The sequence below is a fragment of the Apteryx rowi genome, unplaced genomic scaffold (assembly GCF_003343035.1).
Source record: "Apteryx rowi isolate R43461 unplaced genomic scaffold, aptRow1 scaffold_286, whole genome shotgun sequence".
NCBI lineage: Eukaryota > Metazoa > Chordata > Aves > Apterygiformes > Apterygidae > Apteryx > Apteryx rowi.
The window spans coordinates 801,474-827,145 of record NW_020449263.1 but is presented as its reverse complement, the minus strand read 5'-3'; the positions used below and the strand labels follow the sequence as shown (position 1 = coordinate 827,145).

Sequence of the window (25,672 nt, the reverse complement as noted above, 5' to 3'; positions counted from 1 at the left end):
TGGCAGCAAAATATATTCAGCTGAAAGATCTCGGATCTTTCAAGGTAGAATTTTCCTATACATCATCCAAAGTCAGCAGATGAGCTTCCACAGGGCTGACCAAACCTGTACATAACAAAGACAGGCTGGAGGAAGTATTCCACATCCTTTACTATCAGGAACTGGAGAACTGATTAAATAGGGTTTCATCTTGGGAACTTCAGTCCTAAAAATAACAACCTTCTATCCCAGGAGCTAAAAAAAAGCCTTTGCTGGAAGGAAAGTTTGCAATTGCTGCGGTCAACAACATAGGAACTCATGCTGAACTCTCCAGTATGCTTATATGTACCAGTCATTCATGCCTGTGCAAACTCTTCAGTGAACTAACTCAGGTAGTTCTGGAAGCACTATAGTTGCACTAGCATGGTGCAACTGATACTAGGTCAGTTATTTGTATTTGACATTTCACATTTGAGCAGATACACTAGCTATATAGCTGTAGTATATTGGATGCCACACATCCGCTCCCTTTCTCTTCCACGTACACATCTCTCTCTCTTCTCTTTTACACAGATGTAGTGTCTCCTTTTTTCATGCATGCGCACGTGCGCCCCCCCCCCCCCGATCACTGTTTATATTATTGCTCTGTAATTCTTAGTCCTACTGAAAATGGGGATATTGAAATACTGCGAGAAAGCTCATTCTTTGGAATTTTTTTTTAATACAGCCCAAACTTGGAAGCAATGACAATCTCAGGAGGCTATTCCAATTAAGAATCTTCAATATCTCTGAGGGAATCCATATACCCCAACAGAATCTCATGGATCTTAAACCAGCATGAAATGTTCAGGTAACCTGAGTATTTCTACAAAGTAGACCTCAGTATAGCTAGCTCAAACCCTGAAGGAGTTTAGGTGGTGGAGCCTGGCATGCACTAATATTCTTTATTTTCGAGGTTAAGTTGCTGCAACTGCTTTTAGATAATGTTGACATCTAAAAACAAGATAATGACAAATTACAGCTGTAGGGTCTGAATCATCTTTCCTTCACTGTGCATTAAATCAGTTTCATGGATATAGATTAAGCATGACTTCAACAAATAAGCTGCTTGCATTATTCCTGTGCTTCTCCTTAAAATGAAATATGTAATGGCTAATTATTGTCTTCTGCCCTTTTTTACTATTTATCTGAAATGGATCTGTGCCTGTTTTCTAAGTAAAATTGGGTTGAAGCACTCTTTGAAAGCTTTTTGTCCTGGGACTTCCTGCCTTCAGGCTGCATAAACCAAAGAAGTAACTGGTATCTTATTGAATCTGGTACCAATTCTCTGCTAGAATACAGAAGTACAGAGATATAAGGGGAATGGGGGGGGCAGGAATGATGTTTTATGAATTTAACAAAAAAGATTTTTGAATCTTGATAAAATTCTAGTTCAAATTCAGTGAAAGTTCAAATTATTTTTATTTCATTTGGCATAATTTGCCCATCCTAAATATTTACCTGAAGTCAGAAGGTGAAAAACACAGTTGAGAGTATTTAAATGAAAATTAATTGAAGTTAACAGGGATCAAGAAGAATGCAACTCTAAAGTAACAAGTATCGAAGAGATACTTACTCTAGTAGGTTGTGTTGTTGTTTGTGGACAAACTGGACAACACTCTCCAAAGGGAATCTCTGGGTTGGGACAGTCTAACTCTTGATCGTCACAGATGATGTCATCACAGAGAACAGATCCGGAGTCACACACACAGATCTGGCATGGCTCTGGTTTCCAAACATCCCTGTCAGCATAAACCTGGCCAAGATGGGTACATGTTTCTATGGTGACTGGAAAGAAAGACAAAATAATATTCAGTAATAGTTCAAATGGATTTTCCAAACGAAGATGCTTAAAATGAAAGCCCTTGGACAGTGTATTTTGTTTTCTACCATAATATGGCTTGTCTGTGTGAAGTAAAAGGCTAAATACTTCTCTTCAAACACTGGGAGGATCTGCTACATCAATTGCAGAGTCTGCTCTGAATCTGTATGAGATTCCTGTAGACATCAATGGAAATCTCCTGGAGCTGATCCAAAGCCCACTTAAATCTGTGGTAATCTTCTGTCTAGAGCAATTTTAGTGTAGGGCAGAGATACTGTGTAATTAGCAATTGAATTCTCTGCTGCAGATGATAAGCAAACGTGCCCAAACACTCAAATGTGTCATTGACGCCCATATGCCAACATTAGCACTAACACATGGCTACAGAATAAGCAGTCTATCCAGCATGAACTTTTCTTGTTAGCATCTTGCATTAGTAAACAGATTTAAGTGTTTTCAAAATATTTTTTGAAAGCTGACATATGGGATAGATCTAAAAGAATGTTCACATTAATCGCCCAAATGGTTTGCAATAAATATGTCATCTGGACTGGTCATATGCTACACATGTCTGTATTTTCAGAAAAATGTCATTCATCTGTGATATTCATGGCATTGTGAATTCCTTCCAATAGCTATTCCAGTGATCAAATTTGTTGTAGATAATGAATTTGAAGAGGATGCTGAAGAACAGCTTCAAACTTTAAACTTTGGGGTCATATTTTCTTTGAGCAACAAGATTCAGAAAGCTTCAGTCATTTAAGAAAGCAATATAAAAATAACACTACTTACACTTTCAAAGTTAGGTAAGTTCCCAGTAAACTTTGTAGAAATTATAAGAAGTCTTAGATTACAAATGTAAGTATCAGTGAATGTCTTGATTGATGAAATAAGAATTTTTCCATGAATAATTACAAATAATTTAGATTTAAAAAACAAAATCCTGGAGAAATAGCTATTTATGTACCTACTTGGTCCTTATAGCTTTGATAACTGAGTAAGTAATGAAGATTAAATTAATCTTTAAAAAAAAAAAAGAATCATTCAAAGCTCTGCCATTAAAATTACCACTGGCTCCAGATGGAAAATTCTGAATACCATCAAACTGTYGTAATGGTCCTAATCATGTAGTGCAAGACTGAGTCCAAATTTATTACTGAAGTCCACTCTTATGAGTAACGTGTTCCCTTTTTCTTTTCTCACATGTGGTATTTTTCATCCCCATTACTTACCTTTTCCAATACAGCTTACAGCACATCAGTCTATCTTTTTTTCTTTACATTTTTTGCTTTGCTTCCTCTGTTTTTGTGAGTATCCATTTCTATACCCATGACCTTTGGCACTTACCAGCCTTCACATCCCACTGATATGTCTCTCCTCTGTCTTACTCCTCTCTCTTTGTTCTGTTTCTACACATTTCCTCTGTTCTCATATTTCTTTTGTTTCAGCCCCTCTTTTCTCTTTACTCATATTCATCTTTTCCATAATAGATAACTTCCCATTTCACCTTCCCTTAATCCTCTTGTCTTTTGCACCTTAACAATCCACCTTCTTTTCTACCACATACTCAACGGAACTTATTTTTGGAGACTTTGATCCCTTCCTAAAGTCACAGTCCATTGCTTTTCCTTCCTGTTAATCTGATTTTTTTCCCCTATGTCATCCATGAAGTTCCTCTCCTCCTCCTTGCACTTTATCTGAGCTCATACATAAGGGCAATGGGCAATACAGTTGAGATCTCCTGGCTATCTGAGTGGAGTAACAGAATGGGGATCTTGGAACCGGGCCCAGCATTAGACAGAGATTTTTTTTTTTACTCCATCTCCACCCCCCTATGGACTTTCTGCTTATACCAGCTTATGTTAATTCTTCACTTCAATTATAAAAGCAGCAAACTAGAAAATATTAGCTTGTCAAGACTGACACTACTTGTGGTTAAGAGTTGTTCTTGACCACTAGCTTGATTAGAACAAAAACAAGATGCAAAAAAGCTTTAAGTAACCTTTCCAGACATTTTCAAGCTGATTTTTTTTTTCTGTGCCTCATGTTGGGGGAGTGGCCAATATTTCAGCTTCAACAACATAAAAATCTTAAAATCTAAAGCATTCCAGTGGTATAAGAAAACTAGTTCCCTCTTAGCTGTAATTAAAACTATGCTTTTTATCACTTAGAAATTCACTTATTCCTATTCCTGTTGCTTCTCCACCTTTTGGACATCACCAGGATCTTCAGATTATACCCAAGAGAGGTGGTGAGGAACTGTTTGTTATTTCCAGGATAGCATCTTCCTAACACCTGCCATGACTCAGGGTCACAGCATCAGATGCTGCTTCAAAGCACACAGCCTAACAACCACTAGTTCTAAAGAGAAGTTTAACATTTAATAAGTATCTAGACATTCTTGATCAGTCTGTCAAGTCAGATTTAGTTTCTAAAAAGAGCTGCTTGGTTACCCACCTCTCGCACTGCAGAATCATTCTGGTGGATCCCAGGCAAAAAACTGATTTTCTGCTTAATTAATTGCTGACTGTTTCTGTGAGAAATGTTTTCCTCTTTTAATAAAGCAGTAATTCATGTCAGACACTTACAAAAAAACAAACTGCCCAACCTTGACAAAAGTAATGACAAATGTTTCCTGATAAACATTTTATATTCATGGAAGAAAGATGATGGATAATGTTTTTATTCATCATACACTAAGAAGGCTGAAATGTATTTTAGAAATGAAAATTGCAGCATTATGAATGAAATTTTCTTTGTAGCCTCTCTAATCACCCATGAAAAGAACTGAATTATAATGCTGCAAAAGATGAGTAACACTGTTCATGAGTCGTTCACAGTATAAAAGAAGACTCAGAAAGCATTACACTGAGCAATTTGAAAGCATTACTTTCAGAACTTGTTACCCATGTAAAAGTCAGATACACTCTATAGAGCACAGATGGACATAGACCCACTTCACTCTAGAGCAATGTACTCAGCAGTCACTCCACTTACATGCTTTCCAGCTCCACAGATTAAAATATCCTTTTCATTTACAAACATAATGAGGAAGCAAAGAAATAATTTTTCCTTAGTTTAAGGCAAAACATAGTTTACACAAAATTGTTAGAAATATCATTATATACACATAAAAGCACTTAATATTGTTGTGTGTAGGTGTGTAATGTACAGTTATATGAATTGTATACACGTATATAGAAGTGCAGAGTGTACACATATACTTCTGTACCCGTAAGATGTCTCCCTGTTTGATGACTTTATTTTTTAATGTTCAGATTTTCATCTCTCAGCATAACTCTTTTCTGCTTTCAAAACCACAAAATTTCTTTAACTGTAAGTGTTTAAGACTGCAAGGTTCTTATGAAGGAATATCCAAGAATTTCCATTTTTGTATTTCAAATTTTTCTTAATTCTTATTTCACTTTCACTGATTTTTTCCCCTTTTTTTCCAGAAATGTCATCCTGCTACCTTGCARTTAAAAGGACACCTCCAATGGGGAACAGAAAGGGACTGTTATTCACATATTTTTCCACTGATGGTTAGAAAAGATTCTCTTTTCAAAATAACCACTCTTTTCTGAAACAGAGCCTTTTCTCAGTGATCTTTTTTTAATATTGAAAAAATATTCACCTTTCCCTATTTTTAGTCAATGATAGCAATGAAAATCAAAGACATTTAAAATGCCTCACAAAATGACTGCTATAATTTTACAGTAATAAGGAAATAAAATATTTTTCCTTGTTTTTACAAGGTTGTCATTCCGTTATTCCACAATAGATGGCATCATTCAACAGAAAGAAAAAGAAAGACTAAATAGACATCTGGATATAACGACATTCATACTTGTTTCTAACTCTCTGGACGTTGTTAAATGAGTTAAGAAATAAGCTAGGAGAATTGCAGTGAAAATCATTGCGGCCTTTGGCAGAATGAAAGTATTAAATAAGTTTTCCAGAGGAAACTTACATCTGGGATGACTTAGTCTGTTCAAGACACCCCCTCTGTGCTCAGATGTAGATCTGTGTGTCAGCATGTTATGACATAATGCATTGTACATTGCTCATAAAGATTAAATATTAGCTCCAAAATACTTTGGAAAGCTGATTTGTGCTAAAGCACTGGCAAATAATAAGAATAATAAGCTTATAAAAAAGCTGACTTGCCTACTTCTAAACTTGTGGTAAAACAGTCACATATTTGCTTTAACCAATTTTTCTTACTGATTTCCAAACAGACATATTAGTCTAAGATTTCAAAAAAATATTAAAACTGAGGAGGATTGGCTTATGGCAATGCTAATTCTTATTCTACTTCTCAAAGCACTAAATATGGTGGCTGTATAGAACTTCATTTCTATGACAGCTTTTGCAATGGTTCACTGGAAGCTGTGTAAATTTCTGACTCATTTTACAAAATATTAAAGCTTTCTGTTTGAAAGTTTGAATAACTTAGCATATATGCTATTTCCTGAGCATTCACATTTTAAAAAATTTCTATGTCTTGTTATGAGTGCATTTCCCTGGGCAAGCCCAATATGAGGGGGAAAAAAAAAAGGGGGCAACACAATTATTTCCCATTTGCTAAGCAGACCGGTCAGGCGTAGCTGAAAGGAAAATTACCACTTAGTCTCAAAGGACCTGTGAAAGCAGTATATAAAAGAGTCCAAATATTTACAGGGGAAAACAAAATGGTCTTGGTAGGACTGACAGATGTCACACAGGACAGAATTCTGATTCCAGAGAGGTCAATGGGAATTTTTTGTCAAGTACACTGACCTGAAAATCCGACCTGTGTTATAGTTGCTTTTGGCTTTGTACCTGCTCAGGCACTCTGATCATGACTTAACCACGTTTATATGGCAAAAGGAAAAATCTACTAGTAGTATCCTCAAAAACCACAGGCTTTTCCACTTCATACACAGTAAAATCTCCAGCTCTTACACTAATAAAAGATTCACATATCCCATTTGCAGAGCTGTGACTAAATAGTTAGAAATTAAAGAATGTCTTGAACTTGTCTGCTTCTGTCTCAGAGAGGGCAATAGTCCACACACAGATGACTCACTATCTTTCAGCAGCAGTTTGATGATTGCTTGAGAAGCAAAACTGAGAAACTACCATCTGCTAGAATTTGTTCACAAACACAATGAGTCAAGCAAGATTTCTGCTATTACTTAAAGTGAATCAGATCAAGTCTTTCAAGCTAATCAAAGAGAGATTTTTAAAAGCACTGAAGTGAAGGATCAGAAGCCTTGCCTCTCAATTTGACCAGATCCAAAGTCTATGGAAGCCAAGAAGAGTCTTTCTATTGCTTTTCATGGACCTTAAACAGAATGAAGTTTGTGTTTCCTTATTTTGACCTGTTTTTGGCCATTTGCTTTACAGCATGACTAATTCAAAATATGTTTTTGCATTTCTTCTATAAGAAGTACATCTCTTTATTATGTACTAAAACAATGTGGCATATATTGCTTAAACAATGGACAAAGAAGAAAGGAAATACATTATTCAGCTTCAATCGAAATGTTATAATTCCTCCATATACAGTAGTAGACTTAGGATTCCATTCCAGCTTCTGAAACATTGCTGCTTTCCATTTACCGAGCAGAAAAGAATGGCACAATGTCTACCTTGAAGCAAATGGTTTGATCTCTCTGTCTGGTATTGTGATGATGTTTATAAGAAAACCAAACACACTCATTCCATCCTGTGATCAGTAATGGAAACAATGGATTCTCATAATGAACTCACTGGCTTGCTAAGCCAAAATTGTCTAGCTTGTTTGAATTTTGTTCATTTAGGTAAGTGCTGAGAACTGGAAAAGTTTGAAATAGTTTCTTTTTCATAGGAGTCAGGACTAGAGGTGGAAATACATGAAAATAAATGGTTAAACAACATGGATTTTTTAAAATACGGAGCCCACAGACATCTCTCAGATGGAGCTTTCTTAAAACAGCCAGCTAACTAATTTAATCTGTTCTGCATGTTGCATGAGCACATAAGGGCCCATTTGGGCCAACCCATTATGACATTTTTAGATTTAACAGTTCTGCCAAAACAGCTGGCATTTGAACARTTCTGCCACTGCTCCAGTCCCAGCCATTTTCCTCTAAACTTAGATGCACAGCAAGAAAGAGGAAGCAGCACACAATAATGCTGTTTAGTCACGATGCTATATTTTTATGTCAGAGATACTGCAGAAAGGATACACATACAGTTTCTCTGGCAATGTACCAAAAAAGATGGATTCTGAAGCAAAGTATCATTATGTCATGTAGCCAAACTGTCCCTTCTCTGAGATCTACCCAATGTGTCTTTCAGATTACAAAATAGAAAAAACAGGTATACACTGGTGCAAACAAGCACTTGCATTTTAAACAAATCATTGCTTGTTCCGTCCATTCTTCCAGATAAGGCTCCAAATGCTGAAACTTTTCTGCGGCTTTTAGAAATTTCAGAATTAGGATTAAAAAACGTCCTTATGACAAATTAGCTTCTAAGTAAAACTCAAAATACTGTTATTTCTCTTTGCAGATTATCAGGTTTCTCCTGATCTTTTAAAGTTTGATTTATGTTAAGAACTATGGTTTCTTATTTTCACAAAACTATTGTTTATCTCAAAGGTAATGCCATTTAAAATAACTGAATCCGTCACAGTGTTCTGTTTGCACAGTTATGTTTCACAATTTCCTCTACTCAGTCATGCATGTTGACATTCTTGAATGATGTTCTTCATGAGACTTCTATGCCACGTAAGCATATGTCTCTATGGCACATAAGCATTGCTTTGAAATAGGGACCAGTGATATCCCACCAGTGATACTGTTACACAGTAGCCTCACTGGCTCCAGCTGGTATTCAGCATGAAAAACCATGGAAGAAAAGCCCTCTCATTTCAAAACTGCTCATGGCAAAACAAAGAGAAAGGGGTTTTTGTGTTTGGTTGGTTCTTTCTACTGAACTACTTCAAACTGACACATTCTAGGGGCAAGATAGAGCAGAATGCTGTAAATATGTATCATCTTGCTTCTTTTTTTAGGTTGCTCAGAGAATTGTTATTCCTGTTTCTGAATTTATAAATGTCGTTTAGAGAAAAAAGTATGACGGATGCAAGGGATGGTTGAACTCTTTTTGTTGTTAGCTATTCCTGGACAACATCATGGCTTTTTTTTTTTTTTTTAGTAAGAGAGAAAGATATTCCTGACACCCATTCTGTATTGAGATGTTTTTCTGGGACTTTTTCTCTGAAGTCCTCTCTGAATATATTGACTCTGTAACTCAGATGATAATATTTGTACTTCTGCCTTTTTATTAGAGGTAGACTTGTTTAGATAAAATCTGTAGAATGTACATCATTCATGCCTGATTAATAGTAAACATTGTCTGACCAGAATTTAGGTTAATCTCCCTTGATTTTACTGGGCTTTGGATCAGACCTACAGAGCATAACTTCCAGTCATTCCAGTGGGAGATGAGGTCTTCAGTCTCTGAAAGGATCAAACATTTTAATACAGGCAACCTTTTGCATTAGAGCAGATCACACAGAAAATAAGAATCTCAATTCAGTGCATTTAATGCCTTTAAGAAGGAAAATTGCATAATTTTTCAGTCACACTTCCAAACATTAGTAAAAGGCCTGTGAGATTTTTCCATCCCCTCTGTTCTCACATTACAATATACTTTTGGCACATCACCTTTTGTGCCATTTGGTGTCACTCTAAAAAGAAGCAGCAGGCTGAAATCAGTTTACTTGAGGCTATTCAATTGCAGTGCTGGCATAAATTCTCGCTACTCTGCAGTAACCTGATTTTGATGTGCTCCTTGTCTTTTACAGTGAATGATGCCAAATGGCACAAAGACTTGTGTCTGAATCCTAAACTAAACAGAAATTGACATAAATTCAAAGCTCTGATGTGATTGCTGATTATTTTATGGATTTGTTTATTAGTTTCTTTAAAACATGCATCCTGCCACTCCTTGGGCAGTCGATGAAGACTTCTACAGACAGAGTCATAGTGTCGAGGTAATCTTATCCCATAAGAAGCTGGCCTAACGTATTTCTAAGAAGAAGCAATAGCTCCATGCTCAACATTATTAGGAACAATTAAGCAGAAAAATGTACCAAAATGCAGCATAACATTTTGTCAGATGTTAAAAAAAAAMCAAAAAACACTGAGGTATATGTTAGTGGCTTGTACTTCTGCATTCACGATTTTAACTAGGACTACAAATAGATTGTAGTGTTGAAGAGTTTTTGCAGCATTTCTTGCAGCAGATCTAGCGAAAAGAAAGAAAAACTGGAAAAGTTATTGTGTGCAAGAAGGTTTCCCAGCCCAGTCTGACAGATTCAAAGTATTCTGAAAGTCACATTCAGATTCTTAGCCACATGAAAGTGAACCTCTTAAAACTGGTAATTGCTACAGCTTGCTCTACCTAGACCCTCATGTAAAATACTATGGAGTCTGAAYTATAACTACTTAAATCAGGATACTTAAAGTTTTTTGCAAGACAAAACCCAAAGACCATGGGGGGAAAAAAAGGTATGATTTTGTTTTTCTTTGCCTAACTTTGCAATTAAAACAATTTTTATCAGGTAATTAAAATTTAAAAGGGGACATACTCTTTTTTTTCATCTTAGCTGAATGAGAGGACTAAGAATTTTATGTAATGCCATTTCTATGGTTTGCTTTGGAAGAAATCAGTTTGATTCAATACTTCTTTCCTGAGATAGAAGCAGATGGGGAATGTTATAGTGCAGGATAGCGCACATGGTAATATGCGCTATACAGTAATATGGTAATATGTCCAGATACACTGGACAAAGTCATCCCCAGTATAACTCCATGGCTGCAGTGAATTTACATCAGAGGTGAGTAAAGCAGCAGTGGGTCAAATCTTATGCTAATGTAACTCCCCGCACAATTCTATTGAATTTCATGTAACTGCAGAAGTTGGAAGTAAATGAAAGATTTGGTTCTTGCATTTTATATTCCAAAGACGGATTAAAGAATCCTGGTATATTGTCCAAAGAAAAGAATAGTATCTTTGACTGCCAATAAATTAAATGTATTTGTAATTAAGAAGTTCAGGGGGAAAAAAAGGAGATTCTGAATGCATAGCACATCATTAACCCAGTTTCATCTTTTAAACAATTTGTATTCATTCACTCCTTATTCCAGTTTGTATTAATTCACATACATCTTGGACATGTTGTTGGATACAGATGGCAGTTATTTGGAATTCTTCTTAATCTGCCTCATAGTGGAAATTAAACAGCTATTTACAAAATGGCTGGGTACTACATTCTTACTGGCAACTTTCTCAGGCTACCAAAGTGAATATTGTGAAGTTTTTCTCAGGGTACCAAAAATAYTTCCTTAATTTTGGGGCCACCTTCTAAGTTTCAATTTCAGTCCCTATTTTTTCCAGTATTAGCACCTAAGCATTTTCCCAGCTAATGCCCTTGTCAGGTAAAGAGCCATGCTTTTGGCATGGTGAAGCCTGTGCCTGCAAGCACAGAGCTGATCTTTATTAATATCAGAAGTCACCAGCATTGGCACTGACGTGACTGCCTGAGGCCTGGCACCATTAGCTCTCCCAGTGCTGTACGGCAACAATGCCTGCTGGCACAGACTGGGAATAAACAGTCCTGGGGAACAGGGGAGGGCTACATCGTCTTAAACAGATACAGTCAGATTTGTCAGAGGTTATCTGTTAGAGTGCTTAAAAGGTATGAATGGAAGAGCCTGAGCCAGAGAAATGTGATAAATGAAGAGGCTTTGTACCTATTTTTTTCTTCTTCACTGAAAAGTTTACAACATGCTTTCTCTCTTCAGCTGCTCTAACAGGAAAGGAATCAGTTGGATTTGAACTTCTCTTTTCTCTTTTGTATATTTATGTTATTCTGTTCATGCTAAAAAGAGGGATCTAAAGAGAGGACCACCCTGCCAACATCTAAGCCACCAAGAGACTTAGAATATTGTACGAAGAATCTTACAAATATCGGAGCAGATTTCAATTGCTCCTTCCAAAGAGTCGCAATTCCCACCACACAGTCTATTGTTTGCTTTCACTAGAACATTCTTCTCTTCAGCAACTGGCACAGAAGGGCCACCACTCGGTAGGGAAACAAGCAAACACCATACAGCAGATCTAAAGCCAAATACAAAAAAATATATAAATTTTTAAAAGAGCCTCTCACAAACAAAGAAGTGTTTCTATGTTCACTGCTTATAGCTAAAGGAAAACATGGGGGATGAAGTTCATTCTCCCTTTGATGCTCAGTGTGGCTATTACACTGAACATCAAAGGAACAATGAATGATGCTTCCCGTATTTTCCATTAGCTGTATTCAAGTGAGCAATTGTTTCTGTCATGTCTGTTTGAAAAAGGAGCTGCAATTTTACTCTTGCATCCTTTCCAAAAAGAAAACAGCAAGAAGGAAAAGAGGGAGAGAGAGAAGCAGCAGCACAAAGGCAAAGAGTAGGGGAAAATAATAGACGTTTGCAATACATGGCTGCTAATGCACTGACTGGTCACTGGGTGTGATTTTCAGTGGGAACAAATTATGTCCTGAAATTTTCCAAGAATTGTTAATATTGAATTGCTGTGGGAAGCAGCTTCCAGCCACAGACCATCCTTTTATATCTACTACTGCAAACATGCACAGAGTATTCCCGTGATTCTAGTGTCCATCACACTGCTGGACCTGGGAGTAAAGCTGAGCCTAAAGCTAGCGTAGTTGCCCACAGAAGTTTTGCACACATGGAAGCAAATCTTTTACTGGCCTGACAGGAGAGCAGAGGTTTCCATGCCACCCTCCAGTGTGAGACAGAAATTAAATGAAAGCAAAAAACAGCAGTAAAGAAGGATGCTTTCAGGATTGGTCTCTTGAGGCTATGGATACCTTTGTGTTTCTCTGGCTTATGTTGAGGGCCATTCTGGTACAAAGTCAGCTACAGCCTTAAATGTACAATTTTTATCTCTCATTTCTTTAGAGTCATTGGGGTGCCCCTTTAGCTATAAGTGAAGGCTTAGTCTTTCCAAATAAGAAAACATATTCAGTCTTAAACTATACATCTTTCCATTATTATCAAACTCTTCCCTGTTTAATGCCCCATGCATGCTTTCTCCTCCCTGGCAGACACCTCTTCCCAGAGTATTTGTGTGAATCAAAGCAAGACAAAAATGTGCAGACATTATTAAAGGGGGTACTGTTTTTTTCTCATTCTGATAGTTCATGTTTAAATGAAAGATTTGACATAACTGAGGGAAAATGGAAGTAGTCTCTTAACTGAAAGGAAAGGAATCTCCTCTGCTGTACTTTCACTAAGTAAAGCCAGAAGTCCCAGAGTTGAAGTTTACCCAAACTAACGCCAACAAACGATTGTTGTTGGAGGGGGTTATATCATGTTTTCCATTGTCATTTTGACATGAAACAGGCAGAGACTTCAACTTTGACTCTGCAAACTCAGAGACAACAGGATTGATTTTGAAGTAAAAATAAACAAAATCAGTGGTTGGAAGAAGGGCTAGATTTTCTCAAGCAAAGTGGAAAGAACCTTTCCTACGAAATACAAGATGAGAAAAAATGATTATTTAAAAGTAAATATGCAAACTACAATTTACTATGCTTCTGTGTGAAAGATGTATTGCTCTACAGCCAAAAAAGGAATCCATTCTTCCTTGCATCCTTCCAGCATTTAAGATGGGGTTAGGAAACATCTTTATCACCATTAAAATTACTGAAGAGCCTTCCTGACTCCTGTAATGAATTACAAATACTCTAATTTGTTACCTCGCTGCAAAGATTATCAGTCCATCAGCCAAAACCAGGAGCAAAGGAAGGGTTAATCTTTGAAGCTATTATACTGTGTCAGAGCAACGTGAATAGTACTAATGACCTGGTCCTTACACATAAAAATGAGAATCTACACATAAATATGAGAAATTTATTTCCCCAAACTACAAAATATCTGATTCAGTACTGCATAGGGAAAGATTAGAAAATTCTGTGGGAATTCCTCAGAGATTTTCCAGGGAGACAGCATTTCTTGTCAGGAAAACCGTGGAGAGGACAAAAAGTAAAGTTTCGCAAAACCTGTGCAACGAAAGAATTAATGGAAGAAAGCAACTCCGTAGAGCTGTTCTGCAGCAGCAACTAAGCCAAACCACTAGCTCCCATACCTATTAGCAGCATGGTCACTGAAAGACAATTGCAGAGAGTCACCTTGTGGCATATATATAACAGAGAGAAGGTCAGAGAGAGCAGCACGGCCCTAAGCAACCTTCCCTCCAGCAGGAATCCCATGTGGGGATCCTGGGCTGGGCATGGGGCAGCACAGTGACAGCCACAGGCTGTGGCACACTTCCAGACCTGCCAACACTGCCCTCAACAGTGTCCGAAAGAACCAGTGGAAGGGCTGCGCTCCCAGAGAATGGAAACAAAACAACACTCTTCTTGCATCACTCCTGAAGAATGAATTACCTCCATGCTCAGCTCTCTGCATATAGGACATGTTATTAGGAATGTGTTGAACGAGGGATAGGCTGTAAAAGTACTGCTGTAACTACTTCAAGGTAAAAYGATAACACTAAAATGCTTGCATTTTTCTTCCACTTGTGGTTTAAGATTATCCACATCTGCCAAAAATCAAAATCAGAAAATCTCAAGACATACAGGTAGACATACAGGTGCTATGCAGAAATCCTTTCTGCTGGGAGTAGGCCCTAGACTGAACCCTTAACTGCCTTAAAGTAGTGCAACCTACAACTTAGCAAGCTACCACAAGGAGGAGAAACAAGATAACAGCTTCACGTTAAATCAGAAAACATTTTATTCTACTCTTTTCATGTTCCAGCTTTATTTTCTAGGTATTGCCAATGATAAAATGGATTTTGCTTCATCACATAGAATTGCTACAGTTATGTTGGAAGCTAATCCAGTCATTGAAGCCCACCAAAAAATGTAGGTAAACAGCATACCTTTGGCATTGTCAACAGTTTTCATTTTCTTAGCTGTGATTTTTGCTTTGTTTCATAAACAAGCATGACTGAAACATAATAATCTGGAATATTAATAGACATAGCCATTGCATTAATTTCCATTCTGTGGGTTTTGAAGAATCATTACTTTAAACTGACGAATGAAAACATGCAACTGCTACAACAGTTGTGGTTTGTGCTCTTCTCCAGACTACTTAACCTACCATAAAAGCATTAAGAGTAACACAATTTTCATGTTGCCTGCTAGCCAGAGAAAGCATACTTTGTTATTGCTTCTCCCTATTGGTTGACTGAACCTTTCAACTCTGAAGAGATTGCTACTAATCCAAAATGCTAAATATCAGTCTGCATCAATTCCATTACTGATCTATAGCATATTTTCCAGATTATGAAGCCAGGTATGTCCCATCTTCTGAACATTTCTGATTAAAACAAGGTTTGAACAACATCAGCACATAATCAGGATAATGACTAATAGATCCATGCCAGTCTGGTTTACCAGCCAATCTGTGAAACAAAAAGGTAGTAGTAATTCATTCTTTTCTTTCTCTTGAATAGCATTAATTAAAACTAACATGCAGCTGTCTCATTTGTCTATTTCAAACCTCAAAACTTTGGCAGCAACTGGAAGAGAAAATAGGACCTACTTCTAATCTGTAACACTAAAAAGAGAAAAAATGTAATGGCTTCAACTGAGGCATCAACAATAATATTAGTGCCAGAGGCAACACCCTTCTATCTCTGCCTCTTCTCCCTGTAATAAAACAATAGATGCTTCCAACTCCACCTCCACTTTCAAAAAATGAGTCTGCACAGCCTTAGTCCCAAATCAAAAACAAATAGGGAAAACAATGAGAGGGATATTTAATGGTCTCATTTTCTTAAGGCTAATTTCTTCCAGGGATGTGTGGTCTAGAATGTGTTTATGAAATTTGTCATATTTCCAAGAACATATATATAACTAGTTAGAGGGAGTGGATTCCCCAGGCTTTCATTTAGTCTGATTTTTCCAAATCAGAAAGGGATTTATCACTTTTTCTAAAATTAACCTTGCTTGCAATGTACTTGGTATAAACCACTTAGCATATTTAGAGATGCAGGGGACAAGAACAGAAGACCCCTGATCTACCATACCTTCATGTAGTCCAGGCTACCTATGATGGTGTAACAATCTTTTGGCACACAGTGAGGGTACCAAACATGCGTCATCTGGCTTTACCTTCAAAAATCTGGAGGAGGAGTTGTCTATGTCACCAAAAAAACATGAGGAAAGACAGTCATTAGCATTACCCAATTACTCCAGCTAATTTATCAATAAAAATGTATGTGTACAGTGTTGCATGTAGGTAAGTGCTAAAAATATCAGGCTGGAAATTCCACAAATACACTACATGCCCATAGTACTATGCAGTACCCATCTACTCCAATAACCATCTAACCTTTTTGAACTAAAAAAAGAAGAAAACAAAATGGCTAAATTAATGGCTTACTTATTTGTAAATATTCCTAAAATAACATCCTTCTTTTCTGGGTAATTTAATCAGAAGCGGCTGTTCAGTATAAGGAATTCTTTGCACATTGGCTCCTGAAACCTACGTATGATGGCTGTATTTCACTCTAAAACTGTAATTCGGGACTCAGACTAATATGAAAGGTCACTAAGTCTTCTCAAAGATATTTTAAGATTCAATCATTATCTCAGAAATGAACTTCTTGACCAAACACCCAAGACAGTACTTACATTACAATGAAAGCACTAAATTACCTCAGAGCAGAAACTTAGCTGGAATAATAATGAAGGGTTTCTGGCTTGGCTCTCTGCCTGCTTTTAGAGCAGTAGAGTTTTTCTGATGACCTCTGAGAAGTTCCTCCCCAGTCTGTTGGGTGTTCATCTGAGGTTCATCAGGTATACGTGACTGAGATGTCCTTTTTCACTCAGCACAGGCCCACTCCCATTTCAGAGCCTAGGTGAGTGGAGCTGTGAGTGTGCTGCCTGACAAGCATCTCCAGTCTGCCTAAAACTTGTGCTCTCTTCAGGAAGTACCTGTCTTTACTGACCCTATGAACCTCAGTTAAATGGGATAAATGTAGGCCATTAGACTAGCAAATGCTTGTAGGAAATAGTGTTGTCTGGGTAGAAGATGGATTTGTTTCCTAAAGAAGTACTCAAAGTTCTTTTCTTTATTTGGTAGTTGAATATGCAGGATGTAAAATATGACTTCAAATGGTGAAACTGAAAACACATTTCTCGAATCTGAATCAACTGTAATGTTTGAAACACAGCTGTCAGCCACTAGGAGGTATTTTATCTTGAACACGATCAAGGCTTGGCAGTATCTTACACTAAGAAACTTAACACAAATCAGAAAACCTAAACTGTCTCAAGCTCCATTGCTAGCTATTATAGCAAGACAAAGAAACACATAGCCCAGAGGTACATGTGACTATTCTAAACTTAGTGTATACTGTTTCCTTAATATCTTGCCAAGTCTTGTCTCCTGGCAGGCTTTTCCAAGGAAAATTTTATATTGACTTACATTTGATACAAACCATACAAACATTTTTCTTGACAAGAGAGAGCATTTTAGCATGTCTGGAAATTCTCTTTTGACTCATGGAAAGTTAAGCTCCCCAGTCCATCACTGCACTGTACATGAATTAGCAATGTTAATAATCAACTCCTTTGATTACTAATTTCACTGTAAGAAAAGAATATTGAACTCTATGGAAAGGAACATTCCAAAGAGAGGACAGAATGTGATATATTAAGGGGTAACTTATGTTTTATCAGCCTCTCTAAGTAACTCTGTCTCTGTAAGAAGTATGGAAATTAGCCCAGTAAGGAAATGTTGCTACAGCATGAGCCAGGAATGTGGCAGAGAAATGAGAATACTCCCTCACACTTCGCATGTATATTGTTTTACCACCCCAAATTCACCATTTCTTGAGTCAAATATGTTTTGCACTTCAGAAACGTTCAGGGATCCAACCAAAGTGAGGGGAAGAGACCTGGCACTCAGAGGACTTTGTTTATTGGGCCAGATGAAACTGAAGTTCTTTCTTACAGCACATGGTCCCTTAGTTCTCATCCCACTGAATATATATATAATATTTATTTATACATCTATGCATATTATTTGCTGCTGTAAGCAGAGAAAGGACTCACAGCATCCATTTGTTCAAGTTTTTAATTTTTCCTTCACTGAGAATTACTGAAGATACAATTTATATATTGAAAAAGCAGAAACAGAAAAGTATTACAGTTTACAGCAAATTATATTTATTCTCTATGGAATATCTTTACATGTACTTTTTCTCTTTTAAGATACTTTTCAACATTTAACCTGTGTCTATCCTTGGTGAGGAACAGTGGTATTCCAGATTCATTTGGGCTTTTTGTTGTTGCAGATTATGTTACCTGATTTGCTCATGAGCAGAGCATTCTGAGCTCCGATTGCTCCACTGCCAAAAGTCTGCTGGTAGAATCATAGTAATCTTCTAGGCAGAAGCTCCTTTCCAGGTATGCTTAGGCAGATAGATTTACCATGAAATGGCTAAAGTAATCGTTTTCATGATTTGTATTATATAAACTAGGATAGGATGTGGGTTTAAAAGCGTTTGGCTTTGCTTTACTGCAGTACAGTTTATTTGGCTGCCACTTATCAAGTTGTTTGCAAAGTTATTAATTTCTTTAATATATGAATAAATACAGTACAGATCRTTTTTTATCTATAAGGAAGAAAAATGTATCTTAAGGAAGGTCTTGTTTAAAATGTCTGGCAAGCAGGAGCAGAGCACAACCAAAAAAGGTCAGATGTACTTGTGGAATGTCATCTGTTTAACTTAAATATTCATAGCACACTTATCTTCACTGTAAGCTGAAGCTGAATATACTTGTAAGTATATTATTGTATACAAAGTTTTGTTCTTCTCTAAATTCCATGTTCTTTCATTTTTTTTGGTGTTCTTTCTGTTTCTCTCTGTAAACATATGCATACCACATTCACACAGACTCCCAGATACCATCAGCTGTTAACCAGTCTCATGAGGGACTAAAGCAGCCTGCAGATGCATGTTTGAAACTATTTTAGCTGAGGGAATTAATTTACCCTCCTGCTTTATGTCAAAAGTGAAAATCCTGTAAACTGACTTATTTTCATGTAGCACTCATAAAAACTGTTTCATCAAAACTTATTAGAATTTTAAGGCTGTTTTCCATGCATAAATTGTTTAAAAAAAAAACCCAAAACAAAAAACATGCTGCCAGGGGAAAACATACTACAAGTACAAAGGAGTACTCTGACTAAAAAGCTGAAAGCAAAAACTTACTGTTTGTGACAAATAAGTTCCAGACTGTGCAGAGCTAGCATTTAAGATGTTATTCCAAGATTTAAAAGAAATAGTTTAAAACTCTCCAGTGTCTGTAATATGAAAACAAGTAAGAACAAGAACGAATGCAGCTGAGGCAGAGAGCACTGTACAGTCAGTCCATTTAACCACAGAAAAAGCAAAGCGAAGAGAAACCTTTGGGATGGTGATGCATATTCCTGCAACTTTCAGCTTCAATATTAATTATCTGACGCTGCTGAATTAGTGAAGGAAAAGTGTTCTGGTGAGATTTGTGAACACATTTCTTATAAGCTATTAAAATGATTGGTGAAAATAAAAATAAAATAAAAACATTAAATCATAAGAAGCTTGAATTACTCACCGTCTTGTTGTGCCAAAATAACTGAGGGTTGAAACACGGCAAGAATGAGCAAAGTTACTTTTTGCACAAAGCTCATCATGTCTAAATATTAGACATGAGACTCTCTGTGCAAAAATAAAAATGGGGGGGAAAGAAAAATCTATTCAAAGTAGCAACATCGGTTGTTCCCTGCCCTTCCAGCACCGGGCCATGTACAGAACTCAGCCACAAGCATTCCCCAGCTTTGGCCTTAAATAGGAAAAAAATTGGCTTACTTTACTTTTCCACCCCCTTTACTGAAATATGAGAAGACGACCCATCCCCTAACTGTAAATGAATGATTAATATTTCTCTTGGCTTTAGAGAAGAATAAAGTCAACTAAACAAGATAAACAGCACATCTGGAACTTTTGTGCATATATGAAATGCACACTGAGACTACATATGAACAGTTAGTGCATGCTGTGCGAGAGTTACATGTATGTGAAAAAAGAAGTTCTATGGTAACTTCTCTGTGGTAAAGCATTTTTCATGTAAATGAGGAATCAATTGGTATGGCCCAAATAACATTTATAAGTCTCAGTACTTCCTAACAAAAGTAGAAGGTAACTGATGTGGCCATAGAAACTGAAAGAATCTCAGAATTTGAAGAGCAATATTGGATATTTCTGCTGATGAGCAATCAGCACTAATGAAAGCGAGGCGTTAAAATTGCAGCACTTCTGTTCAGTGCTTTTCTCACCATCTGTGCCTCACACCATGGTTTTGTGTGACCTGGGGAAAAAGTAAACATGAAAGATTTTATGAAGAAGACAAGATCCCAAATTCTTCACAAACTAAAAGTTTTCAAATAATTCAAGTTGATGCTGTCATTACAGTATTTTAAAGGAATGTAGAACAAGTACCACCTTTTTCTTCACTGTTTACTCCTCAGGCAACAAAAAATTTCGAGACTACTATTTTTTTTAACTCAAGTTCTTTCTTTATTCCATACAACACTTTATTGAGAGTAAGAAGGATCAGAACACAAACTTATCTTCCAAATAAGACTGCTTAAGCAGGTTTTGTTAGGAAAATTTGTTGCGACCATAGTTTTATTTACAAATTTGGGAGATTTCAAAATGAATTTAGAAAGCTGTCACAGTGTGCATCTCTGCTAAACCAATGATCAACTTGCTGCGCTCAGTCAATTAATTGAAAGAGATTAACTTGGTCCAGTTTGTGGACTGTAGGAGTACTCATTCATTTGTTCTTAAGTATTGCTGAGATTACAGTAACGCAGGGAGTCATCTCTCCTATAAGGCATTTATGTTATGAACTGTCATCCCAAAAAAGGGACCTATATCTCTGTATGCATTAAAAAATATATATATCAAAGCAGCTTGAGGTTATCTTTATATCTGATAGGTACTGGACCTCATTTCAAAACCTATTTATTTGAAACATATTTGCACTTAAACTAGAAATCCCTATTCTGCCAGGGTCATTTGAGGTGGAAGCAAGTATGAAGATGTCTTAATTAATTTGAGGCCACTTATATTCTGAGTGGTTCATCTGTGTCTTAAACACTCATAAGGTGCAAGTGGCTTGATGCACTTCAAAAAAATTACATGCCACTTTTTTCCATGAATTAAATACTCCCCAATTCTCTACATTGTCTGTGTTGGAATGGTAGAGTTATTTCATGGTGCTTTTGGTTTTTGTAACCAGTATCGCATTACTCAATAAGTTAGGTTATTTGATTTATAAATTTCAGGTAGCTACAACAAACAAATGGACAACCCCCTCCTATTACTCTATCCTAGTATGTAAGAAAAAATGCTTCTGATTTTCATACACATGCCTACAATTAATTAATTTATTATTTTTGTTCCAGAGTTATGCTCATGACATAAATTAGAACCATAGTACCTGTAATAATACCTGGAATGATTTGGTTGGCTCTCCAAGAAAAATGAACAAGTTTGCAGGCTTGTCCAATGTCCAAACAGAATCTGTTTGCCTACCTGTAGGAGGAAGCAGGACTTCTGTTCAGTATAAGAACATATCTATGACTAAACTGAATAGCTGTATTGCTGTTTGCAGTAAGCTCTCTGCTACTGCAGTCAAAAAGGTTTTATCTTGATATAAAGAACATGTCAGTTACAGCTTTGTTCATTTTTCTTTTATCTTTTACGGATAAGGTGAAGATAGAAATATTAAATCAAAACTGTACTGAAATCAGTAAAAACTTGAACCTAGATTCAGAATTTTTGGTCCCAGACTATCTCTGTAAGACTATTTGAACCGAGACACTGGATCCAAACCATTCTCAGCAATGGAATGATTTAATGACTTATCAAAATTGCACGCAGAGCTGCCTTTTACTTACACTCTGTTTTCTGTATTAATACTTACATGTTTGTCACAGTAATGATTTAATATACATAAAACATAATGAATATTAAGTGTTCACATTTAAGTGTCTAATGAAAAAATAAGCGAAATTAGATCACAGCCTTAAAGTCACCTCCAAAATGAAGCCTATGAACCTTTTAGCCCATTTGAGCACGCCAAACATTTCTCTATATTTCTTAAAGTTTATGCTCCCTTATTTTCACTTATGCTTCCCTTTAGTTTAAACAGAATCAACACTGGATTGTTCAATTCAAATTTAAATTCTAAGAACAGTTCTGGATTGTTCGGCTTGGACACAAGACTAGGCCCTAACTTGACTATAAGCCCTGATTTATCCATGTTATGCCTACTAATTCCTATAAGCATTGGAGTATCAATTTGAGTGTTTGAATTTGTACAGAAATTATTACAGTGGTAATTCTGAGGTTCCTATATATAAAAATAGCCAATATAGCTTAATGGATATATTCCATAAAAAAACAAAATAACCTATGGACCTTATCTTCCTTGGGTCCTGGAGTACCTTTGCTGTGATTCAGCAAATAATGAATGGCAATGATCAGCTGCACTGAAATTTCTCATTAGTGCTACATCTTCACGTGACAGTGGTTCTAGAACTGATTTCATAATTCGAGTAAAAAACAATGAGGTGGCTGCCATATACTGTCATGATTTAATTCCCTTTGACTGGATGTTCAAATTGCTTTGTTTGAACTACTTACCCTAAACAGACCGTGACCCAACTCCTTTCCTTGAACATCCATAGACACTTTATAAACAAAGGCTTCCTTTTTAATTCTTCTTCACAGAAATAGCCCCCCTATATATCCAGCTGTTGTATGCCTCAGCACTAGGATTGATTCTTGAGTCTAGCAGAATATTTTGTGAGTAGGCTTGGGTAATGCTCACCTTTTCAGGAATGTAATGGCTTGGCAGCTAAATTAGACTGTAAAAAGTTACTCATATCAGAATCAAAGCATTCATGCATGGAGGGAACCTGGAACAACTATTGAACAGTTACTGAATGTGATTGCTCTTTACAATGTGTACTATGAAAGATATGTAGACCAAAACTATTAACCAACCTCTATGTCAGATTATTCTGGAGTATTCATGCTCCTGCTTCCAAAATTAGGGATTCCTTCTGTATGTTTGAATCTTGTGGTCAAAGACTTTCTGCTTCAGAATAACAAATGAGAGACACTTTTATATATTTGTCAAGTGACTTCATGTTCACCCCTACAAATGATAAATCCTTTCACAAATGATCTGTTATTTTAAAAGTTCACAAAGTTCTGACCTGTAAAACAGGCTGGCAGCTATCTCTTTTTTTCCAAGAGAGCTTAATTTGAACTTCCAATATTCAGTATTTGTCATTGTCATTATACCTATGTCAGGAACATGATATTTATCTTTTGTTCTATGTGGATTTTAACCATAGTAAAGAACCTTGAAATTCAAAAGGAGTGTATAGTTTCACAGAAATACAAAGCTGTAAATAGCGACCAAAAGCAAGGGGTGAGTGTGGGAGGGGGAGAAAAAAGATATGCATTTAGATAAATTCCCCAAAATACCACATCAGTGAAGCCTGGCTTAAGGTTTTTAAGCAATCTTGTAAGGAAACTTTTTCCCCCCAACATTGCACTTTTAGGGAAACAACATACACTGCTAAGTTAATGCACCTATGACATTGCTTTCTTTTTAAGCCCATTTAAAAAAATATTTGACCTAAAACAAAGCTGAATTCAGGGCCACTAAACAAAAAATAAACTAGTTTTTAACCATTTCTGTTTATGAGCTAGAAGTAATACAAATTATGACCAAAGGACTGATGACTTATAGGACACTTTCAAGAATTAAGGTGGTCAAATCAATGGAATTGTTCTACTTATCTCCCAACTTTCCATTTCACTGAAATTGTTTCCTAAGAAGATGGGAAATTAGCTTTTGAGACACAGCCTCTTTTTCACATGCATTTTGTTTTGAGCTTTGCCCAGCTTCAATGGTTTTCACAAGTGAAAATTCTCTTCTTGCAAAAGTCCTGTGGATATTAAATACAATTCTTCATCTGAGTCACGCTGGGAACTAACTGTGTTACAGCACAGCTGTGAGGGCTCTTAAAACAGAGCCAACATTATGACTGTATATGGGTGAAGAAGACAGCACCCACAGCATTTTCTCTTCATAGCAGGAGGGACACAAGCCAAACTAGTTTAATGACCTTTGGGTGTACCAAATGCTGGGGAATTCAAAATCTGTGGACAGGGCGTGGATTTTTGTATTGAACACGTATCTACTCTCTTAGCCAATGATGAAATCTGTTAATTTAGAACATTGGCCCAAATCTTTTATGAAGATGCTCCTCCTTTTTACTGAGGTGTCAAACTTACACTGCAAGAAATATTTTCTTGTCTCAAACTCAGATTTCCATTGCACATTTGAAAAAACAGACCTTCACTTTTTAAAGAAATATCACAATCTTATCCACCTAAGAAGGTACTTAACGCAAAGGCTACAAGCTTTTGCTCTCTATGACTTGTGGTTGTTAGAAGGACATACATCATTAACATCCAACATTAAAAATGTATATTTAACTATTTATGAACAAACTTGTTTGGGAATTGGTGACTGATATTTAGTTTTACATGATCACACACAACCATGTTCTGCTTTACCTCTAAGTAACAAAAAACTAAGATCTGTCAGGAAAACAGTCTGAAACTGAATTAACATAAAAAGTAGGCTACTCTTCTGCCACAGAGTTTGTGCAGAAAGTAGGGGTGCATCACACAAATAAAACAGCCACTCTGTTGGCTTTGCACAAAGAATGTTTGCTGCATCTGTTGGATCTGCTCAAATTTCTGTTCTTCTGGATAGTACATGTAGTTCCCAGTATAAATCAAGTGTGCCGAACCTCGGCTATTGATTCATCTAAGACCTCAACATAGAAAGGTTCCAGAAAACAAGGTCTTAGCCTTCAGGACTAGCAATCTAGCACATTTTATGAATGCTTTTTTTTTTAATATAAAAAAGAACAATAACTGTAAGATACATCTAGGAACTACTTTAAATGATTGCTTCACATTTTTTTGTTCTCTAATTTGCTGTTTTTCTAATGAGTCAGTAAATGTTCTTGTTTGACTTTACTAAATCATAACAAAAGGCCATCCATACTCATATGACTCATCCTTTAGAAAAAAAGGAAAGTAGAAAAACACAAGATTAAGTGTTTTAACTCTTGATCTGTTCAGAATTAACCTTATTCAAAGTAAAAGAAACCAGTAGGGCAAAACAGCTGAATCTGTTGAAAAAAAATTTTTTTTTTAATAAAGGCAACGGAATATGTGCAAGTTGATCAGAGAACATGGCAATACCAGATTTTTTCACAGAAAGTGAAATCCCAATGAAATCAACTGTCAGTCTTCAACAACATCATTAGAACGATTTTCACTGCTTGATCATACTAAGCAGGTATGATGTTCTCTTCTGGACCATAAGTTTATGTGTCCTAAAGAGCACAGACAATTCCTAGAATGGGGAAATAGCATCCAGCTGCTTTTCTGGAACCCCTGGAAGTATACCAAGCTAGGACCAGCCCTGTTGTTATTATTGTTGATGGGTGGGTAGCCTGGAAGGCTGAGTATAAGGATTCTCTTGACATTTTACAGGATTTCTTCTGATTGATGACCTCTTCTCACATTCTTTTCTCTCGTGTTAACTCTACTATATTCTCACAG

At 36.5% G+C, this 25,672-nt stretch overlaps 1 protein-coding gene across 1 annotated transcript in view; it reads right to left on the bottom strand.

The window, feature by feature from the left end:
- The window catches only part of COL3A1 (collagen type III alpha 1 chain), a 53,714-nt gene extending 34,076 nt beyond the window's left edge, over nucleotides 1-19,638 (bottom strand). The window contains exons 1-2 of the mRNA XM_026069060.1: nucleotides 19,560-19,638; nucleotides 1,595-1,806 (exon numbers count right to left, since the gene is read on the bottom strand). Of these exons, the coding sequence (XP_025924845.1) occupies nucleotides 1,595-1,806; nucleotides 19,560-19,638 (291 nt within the window). The remainder of the gene's footprint in view (nucleotides 1-1,594; nucleotides 1,807-19,559) is intronic.
- Between the last annotated feature and the right edge of the window lie 6,034 nt (nucleotides 19,639-25,672).